Below are 11,746 nucleotides of genomic sequence, written 5' to 3'. Positions count from 1 at the left end.
GAGGATTGCTGCAAGTTTGAGGCCAGCCTGGGCTACAAAATGACTTCACTTCAATCCTGGCCTGAATTGCATAGTGAGACCTTGTCTCAAACAAACAAACAAAAAATCTTAATAACAAACTGTGAACTTTTCATGTACGGATTACTTCAGATTTACAGAAAAGTTGCTGATAGTACCCATATAGCCCATGCCCAGGTTCCTCTAACATCAATGTCTTCCATAAGGATGTTTGTCACAAGGAAGAAATGACTCTCTGAGCTAAATTAAGCCCAAACTTCCCTGAAGTGAGTCTCCTGTGTTTCCCAACCTGTTTGTTTGTTTGTTTCCTAACTTTTATTCTTGGACCCCGTCCTGGCACCTACTGTATTTGGCCCTTGGATTTCAATGGATAAAAGGACGGGTAGCTGCCCAGGGACATTGCTGACCTCTCAAGACAAAGCTCATTTTTGCAATGGGAGGAGGAACCCCGCAACTTTCAGTCTCTGCTCCCTGTAGTCTCCTCACCCCCATAAGAGGGGGTTTCCCAGCTCATCAGTGCACACTGGGGTTCCCCCCAGCCCCACAGTGCTCTGGCAAAGGAAGGATCTCTGTGGCTTCCTGCGAGCTTGGAAGTCTGCAGGACATATGGGTGGGAACTGGGATCCCCAAAGCATCGGAGGGACCTGGGTTCCTCCTACTTGGCACATACCACATGCCCAGGTGCACAGAGCCCCAGGTGCAAGTTCTCTTCAGCTCAGAGTGGTCCTGAATCCACAAGCCCCCCAACACACACCCTTCACCACCACCCCCAGGTCCCCAGCCCCAAACACTGGAATGAGTGGGAGCAGGGCCCAGCCCCCAAGCCCACACCTGCCTGCCTCCCACAGAGCTGGTTCCGGTTGGCTGCCCGGGCACTTCCAGGTCCCCTTACATCATGGGAGCAAGGAGACAGCCAGGCCCCCGAGGTCGCAGAGGGAGAGCCCACTAGCCCGGGTGGGGACAACATAATGGCTCCTTCTCCAGGCAGCTGGCAGAGCCCGTGGGCCCTGGGCATCTGAATGCCCCCTGTGTTCAGGCAGCCAGTGCCAGTACTCACCCCCAGAGAGAAGGAGCCTTTCTTCCCTGCTGGCCAAAGCCACGGCTCCCAAAAGCACATCAGCAGCTGGGGCCAACCTTTGTTCAGAAAATGTTTTCCTGGCCATCTACTCCACCTCCACTTGGGAACCCCAGAGCCGGAAGGAAGTGGCTAAGGGCTTGGGTTAGACTGGCCTGGCCTGGCTCACTTCCACCACCTCTTCATCCCCAGCTGCTCAGTCCAGAGGGAGAAGCCCTCCTATAAGGAGGGAAGCCCTCCCACCAGCCTTTCCTGGAGGGCCCTGAAGGGGTGCCACTGAAGCTTATTTGAGGTGCGGCACGGGGAAGTAGGTAGGGGAAAGGGAGTCTGATGGGTCACCATGCTCACCTTGACGATAATGGAATCCAGACCCAGAGAGTTGACAGTTGTGCTGGGAAATCCAGCCAGGGGAGAGGACATGGCTTGGCTCTCCTGATGCCAGTTCAGATTTGTCCCACATGGCTCCTAGGCCATTTCCTCTAAAGGTTCAGGCTCGTAGCTCTGTGTAAGGGTGCAACAAGATGTCTTCAAGAGGCCGTGGTCACTGCTGGATTATTTCTAAACACCCAGTTTGGGGTCCATGGATGAGCAGGTGCAGGGCCGCCTGGGACTTTTGGAAGGATTGGGAATCACCAGGAACATGACCTCAAAACCTTTGATGTGACTGTTGAGGACCCTCCCCTATCAGGCCAGTCCTGGGAGGACCCCAGCTCTAAAACGTGGGGTCGGCATCACATCATCCGCTCACCCCAAGGCCAGAGAGAGGGAGCAGGGGTGCAGACGGTTGCCATGTACCGCACAAATGTGTACCTCGACATGCATGCTAGACCCTTCTCATGGACACTGGGTGACCAACACCTTCTATGATTTTGGTCCTCAAACAACATGGTACAGACTGACACAAACAGAAACACTGAGAGGCACACACTGGAACAGGCCTTGTTCCTGGTGTCTCAGAAAGTCCTCAGACAAGTCCCTCACCGAGTTAGACACACACGGAGAAGAGGAAAACCCAGCTCTGGGCCCACAAAAGTAAGCACACCAAGACTGTCCCCAAGGCCAGGAAGCAGGACATACCCAGCCCAGGACAGGCAAGAGGATGCTCTGTAGAGAATCTTAAAATTTTTAAAAAATTTTTTTATTGGTCCATGCTTGTAGTCCATAAGGGTTACATTCACTGTGGGAAGTCGGTACAGTTATATAACATACCTGAATTCTTTGTTTCTTTCCTTCCCCTCTTCTCCCACTTCCTTCAGAGAATTTAAAACAGTGATAAAACGCACTTCCGGTTTGCTTTTATTTATCACTTTGCCCTGGCATGTCTGTGTGTCAGTGAAAAGATATTCCTCCCTTCTCCCCACATTACTTTTTATGTCTGACCTGACTGATGGCCGCTCAGAGTGACTTTTTTGGGTTTTTTTGGTACCTGGGATCGAACTCACAACCTTGCATTTGCCAAGCAGGCACTTATACTACTGAGCTAAACCCCCAGCCGGTTCAGAGTGTTTTGTATAACATAAAGGTTACTTTTAAGCATTTATTTTATTTTATTTATTTTTTTTATCGGTACCAGGGACTGAACTCACAACCGCCTGCTTGCAAGGCAGGTGCTTATGCCACTGAGCTAAATCCCCAGCCCCAACTTTTAAGCATTTTGTTATTGCTATATTTTAACTTCCTTTGTATGTCCCTGAATGCTAAATATGCAATTGACCGCCGAGCTAGCCCAGCCCCTATTTTATCCACTTTAATCATGTAATTCAGTGGTGTCTCATGCATTCACAATGTGGTATAATTGTCACCACTACTGTCGAACGGAACTTTTATCATCCCGGACAAAAATGCCGAACCTATTAAATAATAACCCTGTTCTCCCTCCCCTAAACCCTGGTAACCTGTTTTCTAGTCTCTTCTGTTTTCTGTTTGCTTGCTTGCTTGTTTTTCTTCTCTAAATTGGGCTTGGGATTGAACCCAGGGCCTCACCTACTTGCCAGGCAAGCAACATCCAGCCCTCCTACTCCATCTCTGCGACTTGTGCTCTTCTGCTGTCTGCTGAAGGGTAATCTGTGTGCTTTTCTATCCTACCTGCTGAGTTTTTATAATAAATATGGCTTGACATATGCATGGTTTATTACTTATCCCTTAATTAACCCAATTCTGCAGAAGAGCTAATTCCAAGAACTCCTGCTCCATCACTGACCCCTGTCTAGGTTTCAAGGTTAGAATTTACCAAGTCAATTCAGATATAATATGCGTCTCCAGGCCATAGCTCAGTGACAGGAAAGTTGTAGAAATAGAACTTGAATTGTTTCACTCGTGTTAAATTTAAAACTGTGCTTAGTTTGAGGCTCTGGGTTCAGTCCTCCACAACAAAACAGAGTGTGGCTGAGGATGTAGCTCAGCGGCACAAGCACCTGCAAGGTCCTGAGTTCAATTCCTGGTACCTAAAAAAAAAAAAAAAAAAAAAAAAAAAAAAAAAAAAAAAAATTAAAACAGAGGGATAGCTGACTGTGGTGGTCCATGCTTGTAATTCCAGCACTCTGGAAGGCCAAGGCAGGAGGGTCACCATCTTGGGCAACTTGGTGACTTAGCAACTTAAAACGGGATGGGGAGGAGCTGAACACAAAGGCCCTGAGTTCAGTCCCAGCACAGAGTCGAACAACAGTGGACCGAGGTGCAGGTCAGTGGTAGACTGCATGTGGAAAGGAGCATGGCCTGTGAGGCTGTGATGGTTTTGTTTGGAAAGTCCCAGTTTTAGATCAGACAGGAAATAGTTTACTGAATTTGAACAATGTGTTTAAAATTGAAGTTTCTTCTTTTCAAATTGCCAGTCTTATTTTTATTGAATTCTAATATAATGTTATTCAATACCAGGACAGACCAGTATGCAAGTACATGCCCCTCCCTTTTGAAATAAGTAATTTAAAAGTATTTGTCCTGTTTTTTCCTCTTGTATTATAATTATTTCTTATTCTGTTAATTTTTCAAATGGTGCGAACCATTTGAAAATTCAAATGAAGGGCACTTTTGACTGCTGGACATGTATTTGTTATTATTCATTTCATGATTACTTCGTCTGGAGTACTGTCTTATAGAAAAGTAGTGTTAAAATCTGCTCAGGTTATAGACCAGGTCCACCTCGAGAGGCGCGCACGTGCACATGCCCTCCGCGGAGCCGCGAGGCCCCCATCACGGAGGGGTGCATCTGGAAAAATGGTCACAGCCTGGCACAGTTTGGGACGCTGGCCGGCAAAGTTAGGTCCGCAGTGGATGGGCTGGAGGGAGTGGAGGACTGGGGTGCTGCGGGCCTGGACCCTGAGAGTCAACCCCTCCCCTCGCCCCATCCTTGCTGCACTCCCGAAGTCTACCACGAGGTGTCGCTGTGGCAAAGCATTCCCTTGTCGCGTCCTTCCGAAGACGCTCGGCGGCGAGCGCTCTCGGGGCTCCGAGACCTCTGCACCAGGCTCGGTGCCCGGCCCCTGGGTTCGGGACCTGTGAGTGCCGCTTCTGTCTCGGGGACCGCGAGGCACGACTGTCACAGCCTAGAGGAGAACGGGACTGGGAGAGATGGGAAGGGTATGTGTTGCAGGGCCCTGGGGTACCCATCCACAGAATGAGCTTTCCTGTCCGGGCACCAGAAAGCACTCCAAAGTCTGGCTGGGTGTGGATGCTAGAGAATAGTGTTTCCTGTCATAGAAGAGGAGAGAAGAGGAGGAGGCCCCCAAATAGAGACTGTGTGTACCTACACTCCCGAATATTCAAAGAATGTATCTAGAAAACACAAAAACCGTGAACATCAGAGTCAGGCCTGGCGGCACACTGCTGTAATCCCAGCACCTGAGAGGCTGAGGCAGGAGGATCAAAAGTTCCAGCCCCAACCTGGGCAAAGCAACCTACCCTTTCTCAAAAAAATAAAAAGTAGAATAAAAAAGGACAGGGATGTGGCTTGTGCATTGAACCTCTAGTATGGAGAAAAGAAAAAAAGACATTAGGATTCCTCACAGCTAAGTAGCAGCTGCTGAGAGGGAGAAGCTGCCACCTGGGAACACTTTGGTACGTTTTGAATTTTGAGCCATAGGAATGAATGAATCACCTTTCTGGAAAAAAAAATCGTTATATTCAGACTGGTAAAACCTGTATAAATGAAATGAAGATCGCTGGACTGTGTTGTGTTGAATGGGTTGAGACAGGCTGAGGCTTCACACTGGGCCTTCGGGCCCAGAGGCCACATGGAGGGGCTCTGGGCCCCCAGCAGTGGGACCAGGCATAGGCTCAGCTCTTGAGCTCTTCTGGGGCTCCAAAAATAGACAGGGCCTGAAAACCCAAAAGGATGGTTCCAGCTTCTAAGAGAAAATGACAAGATGCAAATGAACCCAGCACACATCTAATCAGAGGACTGCAGAGCGGTGCTTGTGCCCATGGCCAGTGGCTGCCTGATTTGTAAGGCACGTTGGCTGTGCACGCACAGGAACAGCTTTGAGGCACGGGGCGCCAGCTGCAGGAGAGGAGCAGGGTGTGGAGAGTCAGGGTGGAGCTGACCCCACGCTGGGCAGCCTCCTACTCCAGCAAGGAGGAAGCTGAGTCTGGAGGGCCACAGGCTGGCCGGAGGCTGCACAGCCAGTGAGGTGCAGGACTACCATGCACCCAGTGCCTGCCGGACCTCAGTGGACTCCCTTGGTCCCATTCCTGACCTTCACACCCAGTCCTGAGCCCAGGAGAGGACTTCCGGGACTCCCTGGCCTTCCCTGGACCAGTGTGCCTGGCACCCTTGTTTCCAGAAGGGTCACCAGGGGGACATGGGCTCTCCAGTCTCTTGCCCTGCAACTGGCTGGGGCTCCTGGGAGCTGAATGGAAAGAAGCCAGGTCTTGGCACCTCTCAGCTCCCTCCTGGCCCAGGGCCCTGCATGTCAGTGTACAGGCACCACCAGGCCACTGTCCTGCAGTACACAGACAGAGGAATGCAGATTTCCAGGCTGTGACATGAGCCCAGCTCTCTGGGAGGCTGAGAAAGAGGATTGAAATATCAAGCCCAGCCTGGGCAACTTAGTGACTTAGAGAGAGTCTGCCTCAAAAATAAATAAATAATAAACAACTCCCAGCACCAAAATAGAAGAAAAAGAAGAAGAGGGAGAGGAAGAAGGAGAAGGAGAAGAAGAATAAGGAGGAGGAGGAGGAAGAGAAGGAGAAAAGAAAAGATAAAGCTTGCACAAAGCCAAAAATACCTTACAAAATGTTAAAAGACACACGATACGTGGAAGAAAATGTCTACAATATAAATAAAAGAGGGTTCTATGACGTAAAGTCAGCCCACACATTATTAAGGTTAGTAGCCCAAGGAGCGGGCAGCCAGTGAGGCAGAGTAGCCGGAAGGGGCTTTCCTGGGGCTGAGAGGGCTGGGCAGGCCTGCGGGCCGGCGTCCCTGAAGAGTCCGAGGGGCCTTGTTCTCTCCCGGAGGCACAGGACCAGCCTCGCTCCTCCTCTCTATTTCTATGCTTTTCTGTATCTTCTCTTCTCTTGCCTTCCCTTCCCTTTCCTATTTTCTTTTCTTTCTTCCCATGGCGCTGGGAATTAAACCCAGAGCCTTCACACAGAGCTGCACCCCAGTCCTCCTCAGTTTCTGTCCTTTGGATTTCGGGACAGGGTCTGGCTACGTCTCCAGCTTGCCTGGGCTGGGCTAGACCTGCACCTCTGCCTCCACCTCCCCGAGTCTGGGATCGCAGCCACCGCGCCTGGCTTCTGCCTGCTCTTTCTTTTAGGCCAAGGGACAGGAACACTGGCTGTGACAGCCAGCCCAGCGGAGTCACGAGCACGCCCTCACACGCGCTCACACACACTGCACACGCCCACACTCGACACCGGGGAACCTCCTGAGACTCCGTGTGGCGCCGGCCCAGAGGGGAGCCGAGGCGTGCGGCTGGCAGGAGGCCTGAGCTTGAGGCTGGTGGCAGTGGCATTGGTGGCAACTCCCCGCCCTCACAACAGAACCTCAGTTGGCTCAGGCCCTCACTCCCACCCCAGGCCTAACAGAGGACTCTGATGGTACCAGAGCCTCAGCTTTTGAGAGGCGTGGCGGGTTTCCTGGAGGCGTTGACATTTGTGTGGGAGATTTTTCAGTCATCCTAATGATGGGGTGCTGTGGATGTTGGAGGAGAGGGTCGGCTCTAGAATTCCTGACAATCTCACACACACACGCACACGCACGTGCATGGTGGACAGAAACACAAGAGAAAATCTGACCCCGGAGTGTGGCCCACCTCACACCCTACAGCAGGTTCTGCAGGCCAGGAACACACACGCAGTGTTCACCACAGCCAACGACCGTGCTTCTGGTTTCTCCCATCTGGTGTCTTCTCGAGAGCTGCTGTTTCGATGTGACCACATCGCCGTAGTGAAGATGTTTTGTCACCCAGCAATCCACTTGTGTCTGCTTGTGGCTGTTGCTACCACATTCCTTGATGCTCTGGAAGGAGATGAGAGCAGCTGGCTGTTTCAGGCCTTCTACAGTACTTGGGCCTGCGTACATGTCTTGACATAGATATTATTTTGCTATAGTGTAGATTTACTTTTATTTTAAAAGCAGAGTCTTGCTCTGCTTTCCAGGCTGGAAAGGCTCAAGTGATCCTCCTGCCTCAGCTTCCTGAATAGCGAGACCACACATGACACAATGTCATCTTTCCTTTGTGGTGAGGGCATTGTGTTGACACTTGTGCAATGACACATGGAAGTAGGTTCTATTTTCTACTCCTTTAGGATAGCACATGTGTTATGGAAAGGGACCTTGCCACTTGGGGGTTAAGAATGGCTAGACTGAGCCAGGTATGGTGGCACATGCCTATAATCCCAGCACCTGAGAGACTGAGGCAGGAAGATTGCCAAGAGTTCAAGGCCAGCCTGAGCTACATAGCAAGACCTTATCCAAAAAAAAAAAAGAAAGAAAGAAAGAAAGAAAAAGAATGGCGGACCTGAGTCAGGCAGCAGCAGATGGCGCTGTGCTGGGGATGATCACAGGGCCATGGTCTCTGCCCAGCTTTTCTGTCATCTTCATTCTTTTGTATGAACAAGGAGGCAACTGCAATGGCTCTGATGACTACTGGCAGCGACACTGTGCCCGCGATGGGGGATGTGCTTGAAGATAAAGTCAACATGGTTGGAGATGGAGGGCCCAGGTCTCAGGGACCTCCCTGAGTCTTGATGGTGTGGCATCCAGGCTGCTCCATTTCTGGATCTCCGTCCCTGTGTGATGACCATCCCTGTGGGAACGGCACTGGTAACTAACTGCCAGATGCAATGGCCTGAGTGACATGGATTTGGGGGCTACGGCCTGTTTCTCATTCAGAAAGGGCACTCTGATAATCAAGGACACATCTGCCTCTGACTGTTTATGTCCATAGTCGCTCCTGGTTCCCTTGAAGGTGACCAGAAGCCAGATCTCATGGGGACTGCAGAAATTGCAGGCTTTCTGTGTACATCTCGGGGCTCCGAGGGGTGTGGTGGAGGGTGAGAGGGTCTGGATCTCCATCAGAGTCTGGAGTTTTACCCCACAGGTAAGCCTGAGTGGGCGGCTGACACAGAAATGCTGCAGACACTGCTGGAGAGGGCTGGGGAGTCACCTGGACCAGGTTCCTGGCACACCAGTCAGAGCGGCATCTTTAGCTACATCCCTGAGCACGGGAGAGTCAAGCCTGAGCCATTCCCAGTGGTTCCTGCCCATAGTATTTCCTGGGGGCTTTTCTGTGCCAACCACCATGCCAGGTGCTGGGCACTGAAGTACGGACCACCTCTGTTCATTCCCAAGGACCCCAGCCTGCTAGGAATTAAACAAAGACTGAGACAGCTTTGGGCCTGCTGCTGATGGACAAACTCCAAGAGAGACTGACAACAAAAAGCAAGACACAGAACAGGGCAAACTGTGCACTAACTCTGTTGTACAAAGTGGGGATATAAGAATGTCCATGTGTGAACCCACACAGAATGTCTCCAGAGAGACAAAAAGAGACTGATTTTACTGCAGTAAAGAATCAAGCGAGGGAGGGAAGGAGACTCAGGTAGGAAACTTGCCTTTCCAGCCCATTCTTCGTACAGTTTGAGTGTTTTGCAATTGCTTTTTTCAAATATTTAATCGGGAGGAAATCTAACATCTTAGAAAAGTACTCAAGGTATTTTGTGATAAATTTAGGCTTCAAAATCCAAGGTAAAACAGGACTTTTATTTTTTAGAGAGAAACAGAGGATGCATTTGGATAGAAAAATGTCACAATCAGTGCCATTTTGACTGGGAAGGTCTTCTGCTAGAAATGCTGGGCCAGGGATTTAGCTCAACGGCGTAAGCACCTGCCTTGTAAACATGTAGTAATGGGGCTGGGGATTTAGCTCAGCGGCATAAGCACCTGCCTTGCAAGCAGGCGGTCGTGAGTTCGATCCCCGGTACTGATAAAAATGAAAAAGACAAAAACAAAAAACAAACAAACAAACAAAAAAAAAAAAACATGTAGTAGTGAGTTCAATCCCAGGTACAAAAAAAAGATTAAAAAAAAAGAAATGCTAACAGCAGAAAGGGTACAACTGAAAAAGGGCACATCCCGTTCCCCTTCCTTCCAGCCAGCACCCTGGAGACTGTGCTTAGTGCTTACACAGAAAATGTTAAATCAAATTGGGTGTGGTGGTGCAAGTCTATAATCCCAGCACTTGGGAGGCTGAGGCAGGAGGATCACAGCAAATTAAGGCCAGTCTAGGCTATATATCAAGACCCTGTCTCCACAAACAAACAATGTTTACAATCATAATGTCTAGGGGGGTTCAGAGAACTTTCTCTGAAATTTCTAATTTTTCTCAGTATGCATATATTACTATGAGAATAAGAAAAATACAGACTTTCGAAAGTGCTCCAAGTTAAGAGACCCCCTCACCCCACTCACTTTGGGAAACACATTGGGTGACAGAGGCAACATTTCTAAATTCCACAAAGATCATCCAGCTCCATTTTGAACAAAGTCCCCTTCCTCACCTCCTGCTCTGACCTCCGGCCTCCACCTCCCTCCTCTGAGCCTCTGCCCACCGACAACCTCCTTTCAGAGGCTGGGGGAATCCCGCAGAGGGACCTGTTGCTGAATCCAGGAATCCTCCTCCCTCTCCTTCCTCCAGAGGAGCTGTCTACAGAAGGATCTGAAATATAGCAAAGGGAAAAAGCGAGGCAACCTGAAAAATTTCTCCTGCAATGAGATCTTAGGTTAAAAACGACTGGCCTTATTAAAACCGCACCTTAATGAGGCTCCTTCCTGGCCTAATTGTCACCATGGCAATGACCCCTGGTGGCCATCTTTAATTAACTTGGAATCAGAGTCGCCAAATGAGCTCCTCCAGTAAATTGCTCGCCAGCCCAGGCAGTCACGAGGCCCCCCCTCTGTCCTCTGCCCTCCTCCTCAGGCGGGCAGGGCGCGGGAGGGGATTCTCAGCCCAGCTTTCCCCTCTACTTTCTGAATTTGCCTGGTGGAGTGGGGAGGGTCTCGGACCTGCGGGGGTTATAATAGTAGCTAGGATGCTAAGGATTTCATACGCGTTGTCTTCAATCTTCTCTCTTTCCAGCTGAGGAGACTGAGACACAGAAAGGCAAGTCCAGTGTCAAAGCTGGCATTTAAACCCAGGCCAGATGGATCCAGAATCAGTGTTTCTTTTCTGTGTGTGGTAATGGGGATTGGACCCAGGGTCCCCACACCCTTTCTTTTATTTTTTATTGTGAAAAGGTTCCTGCTAAGTCACCCAAATGGGCTCCAAATTTTGGTCCTCAGGCATCAGCCTCCCATGGTGCTGGGACTCCAGGTATGCACTGGCCAGTGTCAGAGTTACTGCTGGAAATTAAATCCACTGGGCCTTTTGTTTCTTTAAAGCATAATGAAGACCTAGCATTGTTTCCTGTATCTACTGGTCTCCAGATGTGTGACCTGGGGCCACCTCCTTCACATCTCTAAGGGCTGTGGCTTAGATCCAGCTGTGAATACTCATGGGGGGCTTTTTTTTTTTTTTTTTTTTGTCTTTTTCAGACAGGGTCTCACTATGCAGTTCAGGCTGGCCCTGAGCTCACTGTGTAGCCCAGGCTGGTCTCGAACTTGCAATGATCCTCCTGCCTCAGCCTCCCAAGTGCTGGGATTACAGGCATGAGGCACCCCGCCTGGCTCCACAGTGGGGCATGTGAGAGTGACAGACTCATGGGCCTTTGACCCTAGATTAGTCCACCTGTAGGTTTATGGCTGAGTGTGAGGTTAGGAGGGGAAGCCTGGTGGGAAGAGGTGGGTCAGTGCGGGGGGGGGGGGGTGGCCCCTTGATGGCTCTCTGCTCCCTGCCTGACAGCACCATGGACTCTCACTCCCTGTAATGACATCTGGGATGCTGCTCTGCCTTGCAGCCAGCCAACTGTGAACTGGAACTATACACACTTCGAGCTAAGATAAACATCCCCTCCTTTAATTGGGGGGTGTTGGATATTTTGTTCCAGCAATGAGAAAAGTAATGGAGACACTGAGCCTTTTTTCTCCATCTGCAATGGAGTAGTGGGTCATTCAGGTACGCTGGAGGCGGGTGAAGGACCTGAGCAGGCTCCTCAGGACTGTTCAGTAATGATGCTCGACTCCACCAGAACCTTCTACTGTTCACACATAGT

General features: G+C 50.2%; 1 protein-coding gene across 1 annotated transcript in view; it reads right to left on the bottom strand.

Annotated features, from left to right (window-relative positions):
• Positions 1 to 2,209: 2,209 nt before the first annotated feature.
• LOC111758483 (skin secretory protein xP2-like) overlaps positions 2,210 to 11,746 on the bottom strand; it is a 67,345-nt gene continuing 57,808 nt past the window's right edge. The window contains exons 4-6 of the mRNA XM_063249688.1: positions 8,056 to 8,343; positions 7,348 to 7,553; positions 2,210 to 3,537 (exon numbers count right to left, since the gene is read on the bottom strand). Coding sequence (XP_063105758.1) covers positions 8,232 to 8,343 — 112 coding nt within the window. The 3' untranslated portion in view covers positions 2,210 to 3,537; positions 7,348 to 7,553; positions 8,056 to 8,231. The remainder of the gene's footprint in view (positions 3,538 to 7,347; positions 7,554 to 8,055; positions 8,344 to 11,746) is intronic.

This window comes from Cavia porcellus, unplaced genomic scaffold, assembly GCF_034190915.1.
Source record: "Cavia porcellus strain 051 isolate PalLab524CR breed Dunkin Hartley unplaced genomic scaffold, mCavPor4.1 scaffold_6, whole genome shotgun sequence".
Lineage (NCBI taxonomy): Eukaryota > Metazoa > Chordata > Mammalia > Rodentia > Caviidae > Cavia > Cavia porcellus.
The sequence above is the reverse complement of the archived record's forward strand: the minus strand, read 5'-3'. Positions and strand labels throughout refer to the sequence as shown.